Here is a 23,424-nt window from a genome sequence, read left to right on the forward strand (position 1 = left end):
AATGTGCAAGGCCCTGGGTCCAGTCCCCATCACTGCTCCCCTTCCCCAAATAAGCAACAAGTCTAAAGCCAATATAAAAGAAATGGCTGACATACTTGCCATTTTACATGGTGCATCTTAATAGCAATTGTGTGTGTGTGGTGCTGGGGATTGACTATAGGGCCTGGCACATGCTAAGTCAGTATTGTACCAGTGATTCACATCCCCAGCTCTTAATAGTAATCTTGAAGCCATCCTCCAACCTGCCTTTCTTTTTTTTTTATTATTATTTTATTATTCATATGTGCATACAAGGCTTGGGTCATTTCTCTTAATAATAATCTTGAAGCCATCCTCCAACTTGCCTTTCTTTCTATGGAGTCTGTCTCCAAGGCCTGTTAGAGCTATCTTGCACGCTCTCATATTCATCCTTTACTTTCTGTTCTTTTTTTTATACCCACTGCCCTGTCCTAGGGCAGGTTTTTATCTTAGGTCTCCACTTTGCAGTGGCCTTTTGTGATTTCTGCTACAAGCCTCTAGCCCTCCTTCAACTCATTGCTGACACAGATTTTTATTTAAAAATAAAGATTTTACTAGGCAAACCTTTGACCCAACAGTGTCCACAGAATAAAGTCTAAACCCCGATCTTCTGTGTGGTCTCATTTCCCTTGCCATCAACATGTGCTGTAGCTCTCTAAACTATTTGCCATCTTAGGTATACACTACAGTGCACTGTTTACCCTTGTGCCTTTTGCTCAGGCTGTTCTTCCACCTTAGCTGCCCAGTTCCACCTGTTCCCATATATTTTCCATTGGTAAGAGTTGAGACTTGAGTATCTCTTCAAATATCTCATTCTCCCGTGTACATTTTCCCTGCACGTGAAGGAAATAATTGTCCCCAGAGCTAAACCACATCACTATAGAACACATCTTGTTGCTATTAGTTTGTGCAGTTGAAGTATCAGTTCCTCAAGGACCAGGCAAAGAAGATTCTCATCCTTAGTACCTAGCACGGTGCCTGACACCTGGAAGGCATTTATATGAGTTTGCCTATGTCACTGGTGATGTACCCACAGTGGAACTTACAGCTGGGACTTTGAAATTTAGTATGGCCTTGGCCAGACCTTTACTGCGACTTTTGCTTTCTGCCTGCCTATTGGTTGTGTATTTAAGTGTAGATCAGGGTATTTATATGCAGGTTTTAATTTTTTTGACTATATAAACCATTTGAAAGCCTATCATTGAATATAGTATTTTTAGATTCCTTAATGGAATGAGAAATGCAAGAGAAAAATGTGGAAAAAAATGTTCCCATCATGTAGAATGACATAGTCGTCAGATTTTAGTACTATAAAAGATGATGAGGACAGGAATAATAGTAAACATTTATTGGGGGCTTTTCAAGTGCTCACTCAGTCTTACTTGGTTTGGGTTTATAGGCTCCTATCCTCATAGTAGCCTACATAGAACTGTTATCTCTGTTTTCAGGTAAACACCTGACGCTTAGAAATATTAGATTTTATTACAGATCTCACAATTAATGATTGTTTTGCTTGAGGAAAGAAAAAAGAATGAATTATTTGATCATTTACTCTTCCTTAAATGGCCAAAGTTTTTTTGCCTAATATCCTGGCTAATACATTTTGGGAACTGTTATTTCATTATGTCTATTGCTATTATGTTTTCTAAATGCTCTATAATATACTGTCCTATTCTTAAATTATTTTTATAAATCTTTTTTCTAGCTAATATTCCTAATCTGTATTAATAATGACTGTGATGATACTTTCCCTGAAAATTTTAAAATGTTACATTGTTATGCAGATTGGGACCAACTTTTAGGAATTAACAAATGTCTGCTTTTTTTGTCTTTACAGGAAATGATGAGCAGGTTATCCTCCATGATGTTGAAAGGTAAATAGATTATTGGTGTGTGAAGATTCATATTTTTTTTTTATGAAGAGAGGAAAATCTCTGTTTAGTCCAAAATAGTTTTCAGTTTTTGAAGAAAATAACATGGAACCAACCAGTTATAACAATTTATAACAAGAATAAATTCTTGGTTTTTTTAGTAAAAAAATTTTTGCAGTCCTGGGGTATGAATTCAGGGCCTTACACCTGCTAGGCAAGTGCTCTACCACTTGAGCCACACTCTCAGCCTTGAAAGGATTCTTATAATAGTTTTTGAAATAAAATTTTGATTTATAAAAAGAAATTTTGTAAAGTTGGTAGGAAATTGTAGTTTTTAGGTGAAAATTTGAAGAGAGATTGGAAGGTGAAAGGAGGTACTATTTAATAGTAGCAATAGCTAATATTTATTGAGCTTTATCATGTGCCAAATTGTATTCTAAGTACTTTGTATGATTAATTCATTGACCCTCACAATCATTTTATGAGGTGTGCTATTGTGATCTCCATTATAGATGAGGGAATGAAAGCACAGAGTTGTTAGTTAACTAAGACCAAGTGATGCTGAGATCTGAACTTAGAAATGTCTGACTCAGAGCTATGCTCTTGATCACCATGCCAGTTTGTTTAGAGATCCTCTTCTTCATTGCTCTCTCTGTTCTCCTGTCCTCAGATCTGGCTGCTTTAAAGCTTTCCCTTGTCTTTTGGAAATCAAGTACTACTCTCAAATCTGGATTTAAGTGTTGTATTCTGTAACAAATAAAAACACAGAACTCAGCTATTGGGTCACTTTTTTTGTTTTGTTTTTGGTTTTGGTTTTGGTTTTGGTTTTTGAGACAGGGTCTAGCTATGTATCCCAGGCTGGGCTCAAATTCAAAATCCTTCTGCCTCTGTCTCCCAAGGGCTGGGATTATAGGTGTGCACCTGCCGAGTCACTTTTAAATATGCTCACTTAATGTGAAAATTATGAAACCTACAAAATACTACCTTTAATATTGTGTGTGGGTATATGTGGGTATATATTTCAGAAGTTGAATACTGACCTTTTAGGAAATATTCTTCAGAGCTTGGATAGATCACCTTTCTTCTGGGAATGAAAGTTACCGCACACCAAGTACAGGAGGGCCGGGACTCTGCACTATGTGCCTGTGTGCCTCTCTTGCTCTGTTTCTTAGCAGTGAGACCTTGGATGTGTTTGCTCATGAAGATGCAGTATATGGCTTGTCAGTGAGCCCTGTGAATGACAACATTTTTGCCAGCTCCTCAGATGATGGCCGGGTTCTCATTTGGGACATCCGAGAGTCACCCCATGGAGGTAGGGTCACTGTTGGATTGTGTTGAACAGTTTAATGTCAAGTTCATTGCAGATTCAGTTTATGTCTTGAATGTCTGAGTATGAGTGATGAGAGGAAACACAAGAGTCTCACATGTGGCATAGATGTGTGTCTTTGAAGGTCCCATCCTGCTATAAGTAGTCAGAAGTGGGGCACTTTTGCCATCCCTTCCCCAACCACCAAGGGTTTGTGGAGATTCCCACACCTTGTACCTTGATGATTAGTGGTTCCTAGGAGCAAAAGATGTGGTGCCTCATTGTATAAATAGCCACCAAGGGCCAGGTCTGTGTGTTGCAGACATACATGTATTCTTAGATGTTTATAGAGAATGAGGGTGCTAGCACCTTCTTGTGGCCATAGTTGCAGGTTTGATCTTTTGTTGAAAAAACTCCACAGAACCTCACCTTACCTATGTTAGGATTATAAAATGGTGTCAGAGTCTCTCTGTGCAAAGGGAATTGTCAGTGAGTGCTTTCTCCAAATGTGCTCTTTCAGTCTCTGACATGTGAAACGAAGTTTACTTTCTCTGAAGCTTTTAAGGAAATATATCTTCTCAGCTCATTTCATGCAGAGGGATTTCTTTCTGTAATTCTGTCTTCACAGGTTCCTTCCTCCAGTGCCACCCTCTTTCCATTGGCATGCCTATCTCCCGTCTTAGTTTGGCTTTGTAACAATCATGCCTATGTAAGAGTTGCTTTCCTGCCTCCTTTGTTCGTAGAATCTGGGTCCTTTTATTTTCCCATGTTTTAAGCATTTAACATGCTGGGCTGTGCTCATTACTAAGATTCAGGCTTTCAGAGAAGCTTGTCCATAGAGACAGGCAGGATTGGTTATAGCAAATAGCACTGTGGCTGAGACTCTGTGTGCTTGGTAGGTATGATTTTCCCTTGTCTGCCCTGCTTGATGGTTGAGATGACTGAGTGCTTTACCTACCTAGAGCCCTGTACAGGACTGCATGAAAATCACAGAGAGGTGCTTTCTGTCTTTGACTCATTAGGTTCCATAGATGTATGTCCTTCTAGGTAGCAAACTGATTATTTCCTTATCTGGAACCTAAAAATTTATGCAGAGGGGTGCAAGAGTTCTAGGTGAACTTGACTAGGAACTGGCTGGATGCAAGGGAAGTTAGAAAAAGTACTAGGTTTTTTTTGTGTGTTTATTTTATTTATTATTTTATGAAACAGGATCTTGCTTTGTAGCCCACTCCAGCCTCTAACTTGTGATCCTGTTGCCTTAGCCTCCTGAGGGCTGGGATTACAGTTATGCACCACCACACCCACACCCAACTGTGTATATATATATATATGTATGTATGTATGTATGTATGTATGTATGTATGTATATGTTTGTATATTCGTTCATAAAATTCTACACTGAGACATTTGGGGAGCATTTTGGACCATAAGGGAAAACTGCACTACTGATTTGCCTTAATTTTTTCACTGTTTTGCTTTGTCTCTGTTAAATCTACTTTCAGTTTAAAATATACAATTTTTTGAACTAATACATTTGGATTAAAGGTATAATAATTCCACTAGGAATTGATTGCAAAGTTTTTCAGCTTCTGTGAAATTGAGTTTTACTGCTGTAAGACAGCTTACCTTCCCCTTTTCAGGTGCTGTATAGATTCCTGATTTAAAATTTAGTTAAACGTGTTAAAATTTGTCAGACTTTCTGCATGAAGAAAGTGTGTGCAGGGCTCAGGGAGACCTTAAAGAAGGATGCCCAGTGAAGTATGCACAGGTTGGGTTGTGGCCCTTCAGGGTGGTTATTAAAAAGGGCATTCATATTCTTGCTCATCTGCCTGCCACTGACCCAAAGTGTCTGGAGTGAACTGATCATAATTTCTCTTTTTATAGAACCCTTTTGTCTGGCAAACTATCCATCAGCCTTTCACAGCGTCATGTTTAACCCCGTGGAGCCCAGGTTATTGGCCACAGCCAATTCAAAGGAAGGAGTGGGACTCTGGGATATCCGAAAACCTCAGAGGTGAGTCCCTTTGATTCATAAGGTGTGCAAACTTTTCTCTCCTTCAGTGTGATCAGCCTGCAAGTGCTGTGAGAACCTGTTTGGCAGCCAGTCTCATTTGGGCATCTCTTAACGTGCCCTGCTTCTCTGAAGCCAGGAGAGCCTATTTCCAAGCTCATTCTCAACTCCTTGTTGAGAGGGAGTCATAAATTGCAATCTGGACTAAACATAGGGTCAGTTCTGGGCAGTTGCATGAAGTAGTGAGAACCACCCTTCAGTCTTGCCTTTTCTGTTGAGACCTAGCCTTCTCCATATGCACAGGGGCTCATGCTCTAGGGGGAGGACTTGCCAAATGGATTGCTACTAAGCTAGTGTTTTTTAACCCCAGGCTGGAGATGGTTCCTAGATGGACTTCAAGAGAACTGTGAGCCCCCAAAATTGCATGGAAATTATATATTATACATTCATGTATTTTTTTTGAGAAGAAGTTTGTTTGCTTTCTCCAGTTTCTGAGAAGGATCCATGACTTAACAAAAGGTTAAGAGCCAATACACTATGGTGTTAGGAACCTAATGTGTTTCTCCTTCTCTGTTCATTATTAAACAAGTACACTCAGGACAATCCTGATCCTGTGATATGAAGTACTAATGAGGGAATTTCAGGGATGTGGGAATAGGTATGAGTAAGAAACTTTTCGTGTTCCTTAAATCCTGAGGGAGGGATGACCTATTATGGCATATGTACATAAAGTTGGCCTTGTTTTATAAAAGACAGTAAACTCCTGTGGCAATCTTACTTAGAAGTAATTTCCCACTTGGTAAAGCAGTATTGCAGAAAATTGTCATGGAAAGTAAGCAAGGCTATAATTTATTTCATGGGCCTCAGATGAAAGAGGTGGTTAAGCACAGAGGATTATCTTGCTTGATTTTTACTCCTAGCTGATTGTCTTCATGGGGCAGTCAGGGGGAGTTGGAACTATTACTGCAAATCTGTGTTGCTTAGAAGGGTGTCCCTAGTGTTGAGCAGGGGTCCCTGAGGCTTCACAGCGTAGCAGAGATTTCTCCTGCCCTCTCTGTTGCATATGTACCTGGCTCTTGCTTTTCCATTGCATGTAGGGGCAGACCCTCTACTGTGCCTTTAGGCTGTGCCTGAGGACACTTGCTGTCTGTAAGAAGACCATCTTCTAGGTTCAGCAGTAGTATTGCCTGTCGCTTCAGACTACTTAGAACAAGTGTTCTGCCTTATCTATATTACAAAAGGCAGGATTTGGACTAACTATGTCAACCTTCTCCCATTCTACTGTCTCCTGTATTTATAATTGCAAAGAATAGCTAACAACTGGGGTAGGGCACTAAGCTATTATCTTCAGTGGAAAGCTTGAGTTATTCATGCCAGCAGTGTCTTGAGAAGAGTGCAAGTGGTAATTCCCTTCCAGTCTCCTCCAGGAGTTTCCTACTGTAGGGGCCTCTCTTCCACTAACCTCCTCATTGAACATGGTTTCTTTTTGGTAGTTTCAGTTCAGGGCCACATGCTTGCTAGGCAAGCACTCTTTCACTTGAGCCACATCTCCAGCCCTTTTGTGTTAGGTATTTTCCAAATAGGATCTCAAATTTATGCCCAGGCTGGCCTTTACCGTCACCTTCCTATTTATTCTTCCTCTGTAACTGGGATGACAGGTATGCACCATAACGCCCAACTTTAATTGGTTAAGATGGAGTCTTGCTAATTTTTTGCCTGGGCTAGCCTGGACCATAATCCTCCAAATTTCCACCTCCAGGGTAGCTAGGATTATAGGTATGAGCTATTGCACTTGACCTGGTTGCATTCTTTTTAAAATTTCTAAGACACATCACATCTTTATGCACATTTATTTTGGCTTACTTTTGTAAAATATCTGTAAGGAATTGTGTCAAAGAATATTTGCTTTTAAACTTTTTTTATTGTTGTTTTTGAAACAGGATGCCTCGGTGTAGCCCAGGCTGCCCTTGAGCTCTCTATCCTACTGCCTCAGCCTCCTAAGTAACACTTAGGATTACAGGCACATGCCACCACACCTGGTGTGTTTTAAAATTTTTGATAGAAATTGCTAACTTGTACCTCTACCACCAAAGGCCATATTGACTTACAAACCTACCAGTTATATTTGAGGCCATGCGTTTCTCCAGACCCCCTACCAACATTTAAACATTGATAGTCTTCTGGAAAAAACCCCGTATCTTCTTATTTTAAATTCTTCTTCATTTATGACTGAGGTTTTGAGGTTTCTTTGGTAACCTGTAGTTTTCAAAGCCCATATGGGAGAAAAGTCATCTAATAAGGCTAATTGGCAATCATGACTGATTCTGTTTTTGGAGTAAATGGAGGAGCACAGTTCCATAGGAACTAAGATGTTTTTACCCGTTTATTTCAACACTTCTAATGTTCTAAAGTTTTATGGGTATCAGGTAGAAAAGAAGAATGAAATAGTCTTAGAACACTTTTTAGTTTCATATCCACTGGAGTTTGGATATTAAATTACAGCTCTTCTGTGTTTGAATTCCCCCAGTACATGTTGGTATGGAGGAGGGAGAGAGGGCCTTTTGTCTTTTCCATGTAGGATTAATTATGCTGAGTCACATTTGATAATTTGTCTCTTGAGCATAGCTGCCTAGATACCCAACCCAGCTCTTGGGGGAAATCTGAGTCCCTTGGGAGGACAAGCCTGGAACAGGATATCTATTTCAGGGATACTTAAAGTACAGGGAGAGATTTTAGAGGCTTTATGGACTTGTAATTGAAGATAAAGTAGTATGCTCATCTGTCTCAGCTGGTATATACGGGATTTTTTTTCTTGGAACTCGAGAGAGCTTTTACCAGGTTCTCTTAGAGACCCTTGGCCCCAAAAGAATGAATTGCTTGGTGTCCTGAAGATTGTAGGTTTACAATCTATTGTGGTTCCTTACCAGGCTTTCAGTATAATTGTAGGCATGAGAACAGAGTCACTTTTGTCCCACTGCTGACCTAAAATAAGCTGATTAGGGGGCTGTATCGCAGAATAAAGTATAAGCAGTAAAAAGACTTTAGCTGTCATCTGATCTGACTTCCTCATTGTACAGATTAAGAATAAGCCTAGCAATGGAAGGGAGGCAGAAGAGGTTTATGGCTTAGCATGTAGGCTCTGAAGCCATGCAACCTAGATACAGATCCAGGCAGTATGCCTTAATAGCCATATGACCATAAGCAAGTTACTTTGCCTCTTATTACCAGGGGGTAATGGCAATTATATGAATAACTTCCTTATTTAATCCTAATGACTGTCCTATAAAGTATGTTTTATTACTTTTATTTTAGTGATAAGGGAATTAAGGCATAGAAAGGTGAAATAACATGTGTTTGTATGTAATTGTGTTTGTGTATAGATACAGCATACTCCTCCCCTCTTCCCTTTTTTCTTAAATAGGGTCCCTGCACATTCTAGTTTGCTTTCACCTATGCCACCTTTTAGTAGAACTTTTTCAGAATTCCTGTCAGATTTTTTTCCAGTACGCTTTTATCTAACTCTGCAATCTGAGTCCTTTAGACTACTTAGTCTTAAAAGTTAACCTCCTTTCACTGTCTCATGGCTCAATCTCTGTCTACATGCAGGCTTCCCAAGTTTCTGGCTTTTCTCACCCTGGAAACCTGTATGTTCTATTTATTTTTCCTGTGAAGCTTTGGAACAGAAGTTGGAAACTAGCTGCCCATGGACTAGATTCAACCCACAAAGATACTTTGGATTACATGGTATAATAGAGTTTGGAAAATTATATGGAAAAACTGTAATTTCTAACATTTCTTTAAAAAGTCAAAAGATCTGGTATTATTGGACTTTTTTCTCATATGGTAACAGTAAAAATTAAGTTACAGGTTTTCCTTTAACCTTTGATGTTTGAAGTGGTCCCACAACCTCTTGATGTTTGAATACCAGTAAAGCCCCTCATTTACATTACTGGCCTCACTCTCTAGACACCGGAGTTGGAAAGGTCAGCTTTAGAGATTTTAGTAATGATGAGTGGTCCATAGGGAAGAAAACCTGAGTATCATTGTCTAAGGGAGAGAATACATATACAAGGATACATTGCATAATTAAAGAAGGTGTCATATTTCATTTACATTATTTTTGTTGATGTCTTTTCAAAACCAGTCTCCTGTGTCACTGCCAACATCTACTTACATCTTGCTTAGACTTTTGCAGTGTCCTCTGAACAGCTTTCAGAACTGAGGCCTTCTAATGTCTAAAGAATTCATGAAAAGCAGTTTCCCTGCTGTCACTCTGCTTGTCTCACCCTTTTCATTGCCTATTTTAGCTGTCTGCTCAGCCACCATCTCTTTCCCTTCTAACCTTTTAGCTTCTGTCAGAAACTATTAGGTCTGTGACAGGTAACAATGTCTTGTTTTGACAAGGATAATAGAGAGAGTGGTTCTTTCCTACTTAATAATAATAAAACTAGGACAAGCCAGAAAGCTACAAAGACTTACCTTATAAGATGGTGCCTATGTAAATGACACATCAGAAGATGGGCAGTGTGTGCAAATTCACACTTATCAGAGGAAGTTGCTCTTAGGTCTTGTTTGGCTTTGGGTAGCTCTAGATTAAATGTCTATTGTCTGGGTCCTATGCCAATCCGTCTTCTGCAAAGACCAAATTAAATATAACTCCTTGCCTTTTGTACAAGCCAGGCAATTTCTACCATATTGCATTTGAGGGTTGCTCATACTATTATGGGAAATTAGAACCCCGGAGTGTAAGATCAAAGGCTGGAACCTTGTGCTTTGATGTTTGTTTAAACTTTAAAGACTGAGGCTCTCTTGACCTCCTTCCTTTCAGAATGCAAGGTTATCAGAGTAGATGAAGATTTCTTAAACAAGACCTCAAAAGCACTATATAATAGGAAAGAAAAAAACTGATAAATTTGATTTCATTAAAATTGAGAACTTAATGTTCATCAGACACCATTAAATAGTGAAAAGAAAGCCAACTACAAATATTATACTCATAATACATATATTGAACAAGAATTTATATCCAGATTATATAAAGAATTACAAATCAGTAATAGATAATTCAGTTTTTAAAACCAGCAGAAATGTTGAACAGGTGCTTCACCAAACAAGATATCCAAATAGCCAATAAGCATGTGAAAGGTATTCAACTTTGTTACTCATGCGGTAACTGAAAATTAAAACCACAATGAGTTATCACTATATGTCTAGAATGGTTAAAATTAAAAGGACTGATTGTGTTGACAAGGGTGTGGAACAAATGAAACTTAATAGTTTAGGCTACTATATGTTAGGGAACATTAGTAGTTCTAATGTACTAGTAATTAGTACTACTGTTAGGGAAAACCATTTTTCATCATCTACTAAAGCTAAACATACATGATTCAGCAACTCAGCAGTCATGCCTAAGAGAAATGACTGCATATTTCCACCAAAGACAAGAATATTCCTGCTGCTTTATTCTTAACAGCTAAAAGCTAGAAACAATCTAAATGTCCTTTAAAGGAAAAATGGGTAAATATATACTATGGAATAGCCATACAATAAGATATTACAGAAACATAAAAAAGAATAAACTGTAGATATACACATTGACAAGGATAAGCCTCACAGCCATAATGTTAAATGAAAGAAGTCAAATACAAAAAGTCTATATTGTATAATTCCATTTGTATGATGTGCAAGAACCGGCTGGACTGGGGGTATGGCTCAAGTGGTAGAGCAACTGTCTAGCAAGTGCAAGGTCCTGAGTTCAAACCCAGTACTGCCAATAAATACATAGCGAGCAGATGATAGATGCCAGAATAGTTGACTGAGCTTGAAGTCCTATCTTGAGCTAGGTCTAGGTGGTTGTACATTTATGTAAAAATTTAGTGAACTATAAATATGGAATTAAAGTGTACTTTACTGTATTATATCTTTTTGTTTTCTGTAATTTTGGGGATTGAACCCAGGGCTTCATGTATGCTAGGCAAGTGCTCTACCACTGAGCTTCACCCTCAGCCCATGTTATATCTTTTTGTTTGTTTTTATAGGATTGGAGTTTGAACTCAGGGCTTTGCATTTGCAAAGCAGGCTTTCTATTGCTTGAGCCACACCTCCAGTCTATTTTTCTCCGGTTATTTTTGGTGATGGGGCTTCAAGAACTATTTGCCCGGACTGGCTTCGAACTGCCATCCTCCTGACCTCAGCCTCTCAAGTAGCTAGGGTTACAGGCATGAGCCACTGGCACCAGCTACTGTGTTATATCTTAAATTAAGTTTGAGTATTTACCTTCTTCCCCATGATTCCAAGAGTTCTGAAGCAACATGATCAACCCTTTTGGGAAGTGACTTGAAGGAACAAAGAGGAAGGTAGAGAATCAGGAAAACCCAACAGTTTAGATGGTGCTATAGAAAACTACAACAAAAAACACTGGTGCTGGGATGCTTAGCTCTAGGCAGAGGACAGCTGTTAGTTGCTCCTTGCTTTTTCTCGCCTTTCACTCATCTTTATCACACACCCATGTAGTACTTTATGCAAGTGTTCTATCCGCTGAAACACCTACTAAAACCCTATTTTCTCCCTAGCATTGTATTCCTTTCTTAACTTTTTCAGAATTAATATCACCTCACTATCATGTTTGAAATCCCAAAGTCCCACATAACTCTTTTATCTATTCCTCCCTCTGGTGTAGCCAGCCTTGCTCTGTGTTAGTCACTGGCCCCTCTTTTCATAAAGTTTCTGCTCCACTTCACTCTTTTCATAGGGTGCCAATTGCATTGGCTCCTTAACTTGCCTATTAATAGCACATATCCTTAAACATCATTTTTGCTATTGCCCTACCAGGAGTTTTAGTGGCTTCTTGTTATCTTCATTCACTTCCATATCCCCAGAAACTATACTATGAGATGCTCTAAGAAAAAAATTGTTTGGGAATGAATGTATGCCTACTTCACTGGATAAAATCAAACTGCTTAAGCAAACAGTCTGCCTTTTCTCTGTGCTAGTCTCCTCCCCCTGTACTAATGCAGCACATGTAAACATACACAGAGAAGAATTTCTCCTTTCTTCCGTTTTTTTTGAGATAGTCTTGATATGTAGTCCAGGCTGGCCTCAGACTCGTGATCCTCCTGCCTCAGCCTGTGAAGTTTACCCTTACTAGTAGGGGAAAAGATTTTTTTTTGTCATGTATTATTCGTATCATGTCATCAATACAGTGACACATTTGAAATTGACCCCAATTTATAATGAATCATTAGTAATAAGCCATTAATATTTCAGGAAGGGATTTCTCTTCAGAATCTCTGAAAAGTACTTATGTTCTTTGGTATTATGTTGTGTATGGCAGTGGTCACTTTTGTCACCATTAGTTATTAAATAACTATGTTTTATCTTCAGCTAACCCAGTTTAAACCTTTGATGTCCTTCCTAGTGTGCAGGGACTGCCTCTCAGAAAAGAGGCACATGTACTGATCTGTACCATTACTTGTGTTTTTCTATGAAATTTTAAGGACATGGCCATGTTTTATCTTTAATCTCTAGTGCCTAGCACAATGCTTAGAACATTATAGAAACTTATTAAATATTGAATGAAAGCTGAGAGTGGTGATTCACACTTGTAATCCCAGCTACTGGGGAGAATTGTGGTTTGAGGCCAACTTGGGCAAAAAAAGTTAGCAAGACCTCATAATAAAAAAAAACTGGGCCTGGTGGTATGTTCCTGTAATCCCCAGCTATGCAGGAGGCACAGGCAGGAAGAGGATTAGTGTCTGAGGCTAGCCCTGGGCAAAAATGCAAGACCGTATCTGAAAAATAACCAGAGTAAAAAAAGGGCTGGGAGTGTAGCTTAAGTGACAGACCATCTGCCCAGCAAACTCAAGTATTGAAAAAAAATTTATATGTGTATATATTCATTTTATATATATGTTTGCGTATATATGCATACATAAAATGTATATATTATAAAAGGTGTGTGTATATAATATAGATAGATATATAAAATGAATGCATAATGTTATGCTCCTCCCCAGTATAACATTTTTAAAGCTAATTTTCTATAACATTTTTGGATTTGTGATCTCTAAGTGTAATGGCATGGATTAAAATCCTTAGAGGATGTGTAAGAGTTCTTGCTGGGCTTTGAACACCTGTCAGTTATGTGGCAGAGAGCTTGGTATCCTGGTGAAGTTGCTTTCTAGCTTTAAAGCCACAAGATGGAGCTATTGAATTAGTTTTGCCCATTTGGAGGACTCCAGGCCCCAGTGTTCTAGTGATCGTAAAACTTTAAGGAACATCAGAATCACCTTGGGAGCTGGTTAAGGTTTTGTTTCCTGAAGACCATACCCAAAGCATGGATTGTTGCCCTGGAGTGTAATCTATGAATCTGCTGGTTTTAAACAGATATACTAAGTGCTTTAGCAACTTTGTTTATCTTGCACAATGGAAGCTGTGGTTATTCAGAGTAATCCCTGTTGAATTTGCTACCAAGCTTACTTAGAGCCATGGTCTTTGGGTTTAGGCCAGAACTTCCTTTGTTCATTCCTTCACACCAAACACAAATGTTCCTTGAGAACTGTTGCTTCAGATCACAGCATCTGGGCAATGTCTAGTGAATGGGTAAGAGACCTGGAAGCATCTACCATTTTTGTTTTTTTTTTGAGATAGGGTCTCACTATGTAGCCATGGCAACCTCAAACTTGCTATGTAGCCCAGACTGGCTTTAAACTCAAGATCTTCCCACCTCAGCTTCTTGAGTGCTAGGATTACAGTGTTGGTCACCACACCCAGTTTTGTGGTTTTTGTGTTTTTTTTTTTGTGGGACTGGAGTTTGAACTCAGGACTTTGCGCTTGCAAAGCAGGCTCTCTACCACTTGAGCCATGACACCAGTCCATTTTACTCTCCTTATTTTGGGGGGTGGGGTCTTGCCAATTGTTTGCCCAGGCTGGCCTCGAACAGCAGCCCTCCCAATTTCAGTATCCTAAATAGCCAGGATTATAGGTGTGAACCCCCAGTGCATGGCTCAAATATTTTTTTTTTTTGTTTTAAAGCAGCATCTCGCTACATAGTCCGGGCTGTCCTTGAACTCACTATTTATATAGCTATGGCTAGATTTTTGTGAGCAGGCAAATATCAAGCGTCATATGCAGCCAAATTGATGAAGCCTTTTGCTTTTTGTTTTTAATGTTAAGTCAGAGTTTTGCAAACTGCTGCTTATGATCTATTAAATCATTTATTCAACACCTATTTATTAAATGCCTAATATGTATCTAGCACTGTTCAAGCATTTGGGTTGCCCAAGCAGAATATATAAAAGCTAATGGTCAATGGAAAGACAAATATGAAACATGTAAAGATGCATGTATGTAAGATGGTGATTGATGCAGAGAAGCAAATGAAGGGAGAAAGGGAGATACAGAATTGGAGAAGTTACATTTCTGCATAGGATGTCAGAAAAGGCCTAATTGAGGAAGGTATGTGAATAAAGAGGAAAGAAGCCATGTTCGTGTTTGGGAAGGAATATTCCAGCTGTAGAATCTACAAATGCAAATGCCCTGCAGCAGAAACATGCCTAGCATGTTCGCTGATCAATAAAGGGAGCTCCATGTGATTGAAGTAGAGTAAGGTAAGGAGAGTACTAGGAGGCAGTGCTGTAAGGGGTGGGGTAGGAGGGATCATCTAGGGCCTTGTTGCCATTGTAATGAATTTGTTTTTTACAATTGTTGAAATAGGGAGCCACTGGAGGGTTTTCAGCAAAGGAATGCTGTGATTGGATTCATGGTTCAGGATCTCTCTTACTGCTTGTTCAGGATAAGCTGGAGCATTGGTCAAGCAAGGAGACTAAATAACAGGTTCTCTCAGTAATACAATGGGTCATGAAATCAATTTAGATGGCCACAAGTATTAATTAAATACAAAAAATACACAGAATAGAAAAATCAGTGCATTGCATCAGTAGGTAGTGAACATTGTTAAGTAAATATATGCTACATAATGTGGGTGTACTGTGATATAGCATAAAATGTGTTTATTACAAAAGGTTAGTATAAAAACATTTGAAACCTTCATTGTGGAGCATTCATATTATTGCCAAAGTGACTTTGGTTTTGGATGTATTGTCAGTGGCTCCCTTCCTGTGTTATCAAGTCTCAATCATCAGTTAACAGTTTAAAGAAAGAGTTCTTTACTTGGTCTTCTTTCTCTTCTCTTGTTTTCAACTCTTTGCATAAGGGTTCTTCTTGGAAAGTACCAAATTGTAATTTTTGTTTTCTGCCCTCTTTGTTTTTGTAGACATTGGTTCTTTTCTCTGTAACATTCCCCTAGGTTTGTGGCCTTGTCACCTACTACATAGTGCACCCCTTCCCAGTTTCTCCTCCTGACTCAGTGACTGTGTATTTACCTGCGTATCTTCCCACCCACTCCTACACTGTTATTGTTGCTATAGCAACTGTCATCTCAATTGCCTTCCTTCCCCTTGCTTTTTTCTTCTTCCTGCCAACTACTTCATTGAACTTTCTTTCCCCAGTTTTTTACACTGGGGTCAAGGCTGCTATGTGAGATGGAGATTAACTGACTGCTTACCAAATGCTTCTCTGTTTCACAAAGCTGGTGACAAAAAAGGGTTTTGTTTTCGTTTTTGCAGTGCTGGGGATTGAATCCATGCTAGACAAGGACTCTACCACTGAGCTACATTCCCAGCCCTAAAGAGGGGTTTCAGATCAACCAGGTCATCTGACGAACTCAAATGACTAAATATCAAGTCCCTAATCCTTCTAGTGTCATGTAAGAAATATATTGTAGCACTACCTCTTAATTCACTTTGAGATATGATTCTGTGTGGCTTTTAGCCAAAAGTGAACACTTGGGCTCTAGAACACTTGAGCTCTGTACACATTCCTTTTGTAGAAGGTGAAGATAAGAAATGCTGCTGTGCCTGCTGTCTATGTTTGCCTCATGGATGGGCTGGATATGCCTCTTTTTTTTTTTTTTTGGGTGGTGGTTCTAGGGTTTGAACTTGGGAGCATCATGCTTGCTAGGCAGGCGTTCTACCACTTGAGCCACTCTGCCAATCCTTTTTGTATTGATATCTTTGAGATAGAATCTTACAAACTGTTTGCCTGGGCTGGTCTCAAACTATGATCCTCCTGATCTCTGCCTCCCAAGTTGCTAAGATTACAGGCGTGATCCACTGGCGCCTGGTCTGGATATGCCATTTGATCGTTTAAAGATCTCTTTTTCAGAAATTGAGTCAGATCCTTCTTTCAACCTCAAACTTAAATTTCTGGATAGTCAAAAAGTATACTAAACTCAGAATATATTTCAAGTCTGAAAGGCTTAGTGGTAAATCATATTTAAGGGCTAATATATTCAGTCACAGATCAATTGTTTTTCTTGAGTTGGTTGTCTGATAGTTTTTTTTTTTTTTTCCTAATAGTTCTTTATAGAAGTTTCAATCTTGCGACTGAGGATTTTTGTACTATTTTAGAAAAACAAAAGCTGGAAACAGTGGTGCATACCCATAGTCCTAGCTACTTGTAAGGCTGAGGCAAGAGGATCACTTGAGCCCAGCAGTTCAAGGCCATGCTGGGCAACATAGTAAGACACAAACAATAACAAGCAAGCAAAATGCACAGTAGTGAGAACTGTTTTCCTGAGGTTCCTAGTTTTTTCTACATGTTGACCTTTGGATTGAAGATATGTTGGGAACAGATGCATTTCTTTTATTCTTCCTATAGGGAGGTTTTTGTTTGAACTCATTTTTACTTGCTTAGCTCGTCCTTTCAAGATGCTTTTCCCATCATTTGTATATGTAACGGCAACCATTTCTGTGGTGAAGTGAAGACAGTGGCATCTTTGTCAACAAGCTCAGCATCCTGAAAATAAGGCAAGATTGAGGCATTCTTGTATACAAGTATTGTTATTTCTCCCAGAGGAATGAGAAATTTCTTCTTTAGGGACATTCTTTCTTGAGGACAGTGGGGAGATGGGATGGGAAATATTGCAGGTGGTGTTGGTGGACTGAGCACTCTGATCTTAAAAGGAATTGGAGTCTTTCAATTAATAGACTTGGAACTGTAAAAAAATGCCATTATTGTGTAGTTAGCATTTTACTAAGACCCTGGTAATCTCTCTTTTCTCAATCTTGTTTTTTTCTCCCCACTCTCAACCTCCAAATTCCAGAACAGAATCGTGTTTCTCAAAATGTAGTTTGAAAGCCCCCTTATCAGAATTAATTGGGACTGCCCATTAAATTCAGATACCTGGGCCTACTTTGCAGATTGTCTTTGAATATCTGGGGGTGACTCCTGAGATCCTATGTTTTGAAAGGCTCTAAATGACCCACTACCCCAGATAGGCATGAGCCCTGCTGGTTTCAAACTTGTGATCCTTCTGCCTCAGCCTCTCAAGTGCTGGGATTACAAGCATACACCACCATGCATGACTCTAGATGATTTCTTGAAACCATGAACTATAAAATCTTTGACTGTTATCTTTGTATCCTGACCATGAACACAAAATACTTGTAAGCTTTTTCTCCCTGGTAAATTAGATCATCCTTATTCTCACCAGAAGTGGCCAGCTGCAGAACCCTTGCTGAGAAGTTACAGTTAACATGACTTGCTTTCTGGGTTTCAGGTGTCATCCCATCCCAATGGAAGGAATCAAATTTTGTGCCCAAACATGAAGTATTGGGTGTTGTAGCTATGGCTCTGTACCTAAGCATTCTAGGAGCAAGATTCCTTATACACCCTCTTTGCGTGAGAAGTCAAGGTTCCCTGCCCATAAGCACAGGCGAAAGAGAAAAGTTAGTGACTATTCTGGAGACCACAACAGATCCCTATAGTGTGGTCAGATTGCAAATGGTGAGTCAAGGATCCTGGGTAGGGGATAGAGTGGGTCCACATGCAGATCCTGGGCAGATTCCTCTACAGGCTTGAATAGAATGGGCAGAGGAATTTCCTTTTAACAAATGGAAAGGGTGTTTGCTAGAGGCCCAGCTTCCTGTCAGAGTGCTTGGGGTGATGCAAACCCTGCTGCTCTGACTTTCTGTCAAGTGTTGTTTCCATCCCTCACCCCTCCTCAGTCCTGTAGATGCTGGTTTATTTGCACATTCCATGCTGATCTTAGATTGAAAACCTCTTGTTGTTTTTGAGCTCAGTGTTTAGATAACACCACATGCCTGTGGTGGCCAGGGCACCTTATAAAGGAAATGCCTGGGCTCTAACAGCTTGTCATTCATTCTCTGAATGAGAGTGAGTGTGGCTTGTGTTTAGAGCATTATAAGAACATTACTCTGCAGGGATTATTAGTTGGGGACTTCAGGGGTACCTGGCTTCTCTTGATATCTGCAGTTCTAGGGATGGTTTTCTAAGTCTCTTCTCTCTTCCCTTTCATTCCAGTCATAAGAGGATTACAGGCTATTATGCACAAGCCTTGTTTGTACACATAACTGCAGCAGCAAAGCATTCCTCCCTGTGGTTAGAAGACTGGTGAGGTGAGGGACATAGGAATGACTGTGGCTGTATTAGTGCAGGGTGTTTTTATGACATAGCAGGTTGGCATCTGCCCCTGAGCTGTGATTTTTCAGGGCTCCTTTTTCTTTCTTTCTCTTTTTATGATTTTTTTTTTTTTTTTAAGAGTCTCACGAACTGTTTATCCAGGGTTGGCTCTGAACCGCGATCCTCCTGATCTCTGCCTCTTGAGTGGAGTGAGCCACTGGCCCCCAGCTTCAGGGATCCTTTTCCACAGATATCTCCTTCCTTGTCCCCTTAATCTCCCTCATCACTCTCTTGCCAGAAACAGGACAGAGAGAGGGAGAGGGGAAGAAATAAAATGTGTTATCTGTTCTGGTAAAATGTAGCTCTTAGTCTTTTACTTGGTAACATGCTATTAAAACTTGTTCAGAAAAGTGTTTCATGTCTTCTAGACACTAATCTTGAAGCCGTTTCCAGTTCTGTGATTACTAGAGTTTATAAAATTTGTTTTTTCTCTAAAACTACTGGATTACTTCTTTTCCATGACAACCTATGAGGCAAAGCAAATTATTAGCTCTGACATACAACTCCTTTCTGCTGTACCCCTGACTCACATACTTAACCTTACTTTCTTTCCTACCAGTAATTCAGTGCTCCAGGAATAAACCTGAAAAACAAAAGAGAGCTTGGTTATGGGGCATTCCTCTATAATACAGGCTCTAAGTGATCAAAGGAAGATGAAACAGTCACCCTTTAAAAATGACTACTGCATAATTGTTAATGTTCATAACCACTGTGGTTTACTAGAATATGGAAAGTCTTTTTCTCATTCATCAAAAAAATTATTTACGACAACACAGTGTGACTTTAAGAAAGATGTCAGACATTACAAAACTATAGCAGAATATTAGGTGAACCAGAATATACCATTCCCTAGTACAGCTAGAGAAATGAAATCATGTTTATTAACCAAAATATATTTCAAAGCTAAATATAAAATTGAGATTTATAAAGGGAAGCAAGCACTATGTGCTGTACATTTATTTATTTATTTTTAAAATAGCTTAAAATGTATTTTAATAAGTTGATGCTGTATTACTGCTCCATTTCTCAGAAAAACTCCAAATTTAAGGTATCAGATGAATCAAACATGTTACATCAATTTAAAAAAATGCACAGCATTTGACTACCTAAGATAGGCAAGGCTAAGAGCTACCATCTGACCTTCAGCATACAGCAACCCTGTTCCCATGATTATACTAGGCCTATTGAGAAACAACATCATAGTCCCAAAAGGGTCATTCTTGGGTTATCCTTACCTAAGAAAAAGATGGAGACAAGGTAACACAAGATTTAACATATAACTAAAATAAAAATCTTTAAGAGAAAATGACTTCTGTGCTGTGCATTTAAATTATTTTTTTCTTTAATATTCATTATGCCATAGAGCATAAAAATTTTGTCAACAGATTAAAAATTCAAAAAATAAATCCTTATTATGCTTAAGTAATTATTATTATTGAAAAACATCCAGAGTCCATAGCAATAAAGTATCTATTGTTCTTGCTGATGGGTCTTGTGTCTCTAATACAAAGGGTAAATATATCACTTAAATACTATCCACAATTAGCCAGTTATGACTAATAACTGAAGGGAGTTATAACTCCCTTCTCAGGGTCTTGATAAATATCTTTGTGCACTAAGCTTAGGTGAATAAAGTAACTATTGATTTTAATATGTCTTTTTTCAAGATGTTTTGATATCCTTTTCTTTGGTTATTGGAAGAAAGACCTGACATTTTAAACAACTTATGTTAATTTATCCAAGGAGCCATTCTTATCCTAATTATTATCTTCTAATGAATCTTGTTGCTATTTTATATCCAGATTGGAAAAAGGAGAAACCCTAGTCTCTTGCTAATGCTTAATGTTCTCATCTTTGAGCCCATCAGCTATGTCAATTATTTAATCTGTTTATTTACTTATCTATCTATTGTGGCACTGGGGTTTCATGCTCACTAGGGAGGCATTTTTACCATTTGAGCCACTCTACCAGCCCCCCCCCCCTTTTTTTTGTGATGGGATTTTTTGAGATAGGGTCTCAAAAACTATTTGCCTGGGGCTGGCTTTAAACCACAATCTTCCTGATCTCTGCCTCCCGAGTAGCTAAGATTACAGGCATGAGTCACTGGCACCCAGTTTTCTATGTCAAATTTTGACATATAGTAGAAATACCCTTTAAAGTTTTTATATACAAGCCTAATGAGATGTCCTGGGCATATGTAAAATAAATTCAGTGTGTTTTGTAGACTCTTGTTCAGCCTGCCTCATACCTGATCCCTGTGCTTTCTACCGTCCAGTTCTCTCCTGCGCTATGGTGGCAATCTGTCTCTCCAAAGTGCCATGAGTGTGAGATTCAACAGCAATGGGACCCAGCTCCTAGCTCTGCGGCGGCGCCTGCCCCCTGTGCTCTATGACATCCACTCCCGCCTGCCAGTGTTCCAGTTTGACAATCAGGGTTACTTCAACTCATGCACTATGAAAAGCTGCTGTTTTGCAGGAGATCGTGACCAGGTCAGTGCCTTGTGCCTCCTGTACACTTGCATCTTTCTGTACTGGTCTTTATTCTCTTCAGCACCACATCAGATAGAAATTATTGAGGGGAATCAGTGAGAGTCTGGAGACATTCTGGCTTCACAGTGAGTTTCTCCAGTTGCCAATGGATGCATATGAGACACCCATAAACCAAGGCTGGCTATCATGTGGTTCCAAGCAACCCAGCTCCACCATGTTTGTGACACATTTTAGTAGTCTGTGAATGTGCCATTACTGAAGAGAAAGAGAGAGTCATGGAAAATTAGCCTTTGGTAAAAGACAGTTGGGGAGGTTTTTTGTATCAGTAAAACACAGCAGTGACTGAAACACCGTAAGTACCAGCCAAGAAGCAAGTATCTTGAATGGCTTCTTGGGATGGCATCTTTTTTCCTGGAAGAAAAGGGTTGAGCAGCTTTGTTTGCTAGTGAGCCAGGTGCTGGTTCTTTTTGTTTTTACCACCAGCTTCATAACTGAGGCAATAGAGCCCTAGCTGTGAATTTCTAGCCTTTTCTCCATGTCACTGGAAATGGAGATTCTGATGTTGATTTAAAGCTCACAGTTTTAAATGCACTTGACATTCTTGAATCTGCTGTCTTGGCTATAGAAGTTCTGAAGTAGGCGTCAGTGGTCAGTTGAACTAGTCTCAGTAATTGAGCTGAGTAAAGACAAATATAGAGAAAGATTGATCAAATAGGTTTTCTTCCTAGGGGTAATGAATATGATTGCTACTTGGAAAAAAGAGAAACTGATTTCTTGCTGATGCCTACTATTCTCATCTTTGGGCCTATCAACTATGTCAAATTTTGACATGTAATTCTCAGAGACTGTACCCTACCTCTTTAGGGTTATTTCTGGGGAAAAGGCATAAAATCTTCTATTGTCCTGTTTTTTTAAAGGCAGAAGTTAGGAATTTCTCCCTTCCTCCCCGCAGCTGAGATTTCTAGGGGTTCCCTAAGGTAGTTTAAAGATTAGTACACTTAGTAGAAGTAGAATAAATGCTTGTTGAATTGAGTTGCATGTATATAGATGAGAATATTCTTTTAAATTTTCCAAGATAAAAACTTCTCTTTTATAGAGAATATATATATATATATATGTGTGTATATATACATACGTGTATATATACACACATATATATCCAAATTCAGGATTTATCCTCAAGTTGGAATTCTAGGGCCTGAGATCCCTAGACTCTCCTACATTGAAGATCACTAGATGGCCTCAGTAATATAAGTGATATCTGCTTGGGGAGATCACAAAGCCTAAATGACTTAGATTTTATTGACCTGTGTGGTATTACAGGCAATTTGTTTCTTGGGTAGGAAGAATTGGGTTCTAAGAGATGAGAGATGATCAGATTCACAACAGAACAGATAATTGTCTGTTGTGCAGAATAGTTGATGTAGCTTCACAGAGCTGTGGAAATGGCAACCAAGTATCCCCTTCCTCTGCCATTTTCTTTTTTCCTTCATTCTCCTTTGCTCCCCCTGCCTATCTTCTGTTAACATCTTATGCATGTAATTCATATTTCATTGAATAATAAAGAGCACATAGTTCATTTGATAGGTTGACTTTATTGCCATGAATACAGGCTGAAGGATAGGTGAAAGAGGTGAAGGAAGATGGATTTATATTTTCTTTAGACTGTCTACACAAAGCCTTTAAAACACTCAGATCAAAGGCATCTGGCCAAAATGGTTTCTCAGACTTAGCACATTTTGACTGGATAAGTTTTTCCTCTGTTGAGTGCATTGTAAGGTAGATAATAGCTTCCCTGACTTCTCCCCACTAGGTGCTAGTAATGTCAATCTCAGTTGTCTTCCAGACAAACAAAAATGTCTTTAAACATTGGTAAATGTCTCCTGGGGGAAATATTGGCCCTGGTTGAGAATCTCTGATGTGGATTATATCTTGCCCAGAAGCATTGAAGAAAGTATTGCCATAGGCAAAGCCATGCAGGGTATTTTGTTCTGGGTATGTTTTGCATATGAACATTGTAGTTGGTTTTGCCTTGCTGGTTATAAGATGGGTAGGTATGTAGGTAGGTAGATAGGTAGGTAGTTAACACTGAGTGCCTTTTAATAGTCTCTCTTCAGATTTGACTAATTTATTATTTGTGATTTGTGTTCTGGGTCCTAAGGGGGAGTTTATGGGTATTATATTCTC

At 39.0% G+C, this 23,424-nt stretch overlaps 1 protein-coding gene across 3 annotated transcripts in view; it reads left to right on the forward strand.

Moving 5' to 3' along the window:
- The window catches only part of Dcaf5 (DDB1 and CUL4 associated factor 5), a 95,967-nt gene that overhangs the window by 33,551 nt on the left and 38,992 nt on the right, over window positions 1-23,424 (forward strand). For all 3 annotated transcript variants that reach the window (XM_074067706.1, XM_020163164.2, XM_074067705.1), the window contains exons 3-6: window positions 1,856-1,892; window positions 3,062-3,201; window positions 5,080-5,209; window positions 21,024-21,237. In XM_074067706.1, the coding sequence (XP_073923807.1) occupies window positions 1,856-1,892; window positions 3,062-3,201; window positions 5,080-5,209; window positions 21,024-21,237 (521 nt within the window). The remainder of the gene's footprint in view (window positions 1-1,855; window positions 1,893-3,061; window positions 3,202-5,079; window positions 5,210-21,023; window positions 21,238-23,424) is intronic.

Source organism: Castor canadensis, chromosome 3, assembly GCF_047511655.1.
Source record: "Castor canadensis chromosome 3, mCasCan1.hap1v2, whole genome shotgun sequence".
NCBI lineage: Eukaryota > Metazoa > Chordata > Mammalia > Rodentia > Castoridae > Castor > Castor canadensis.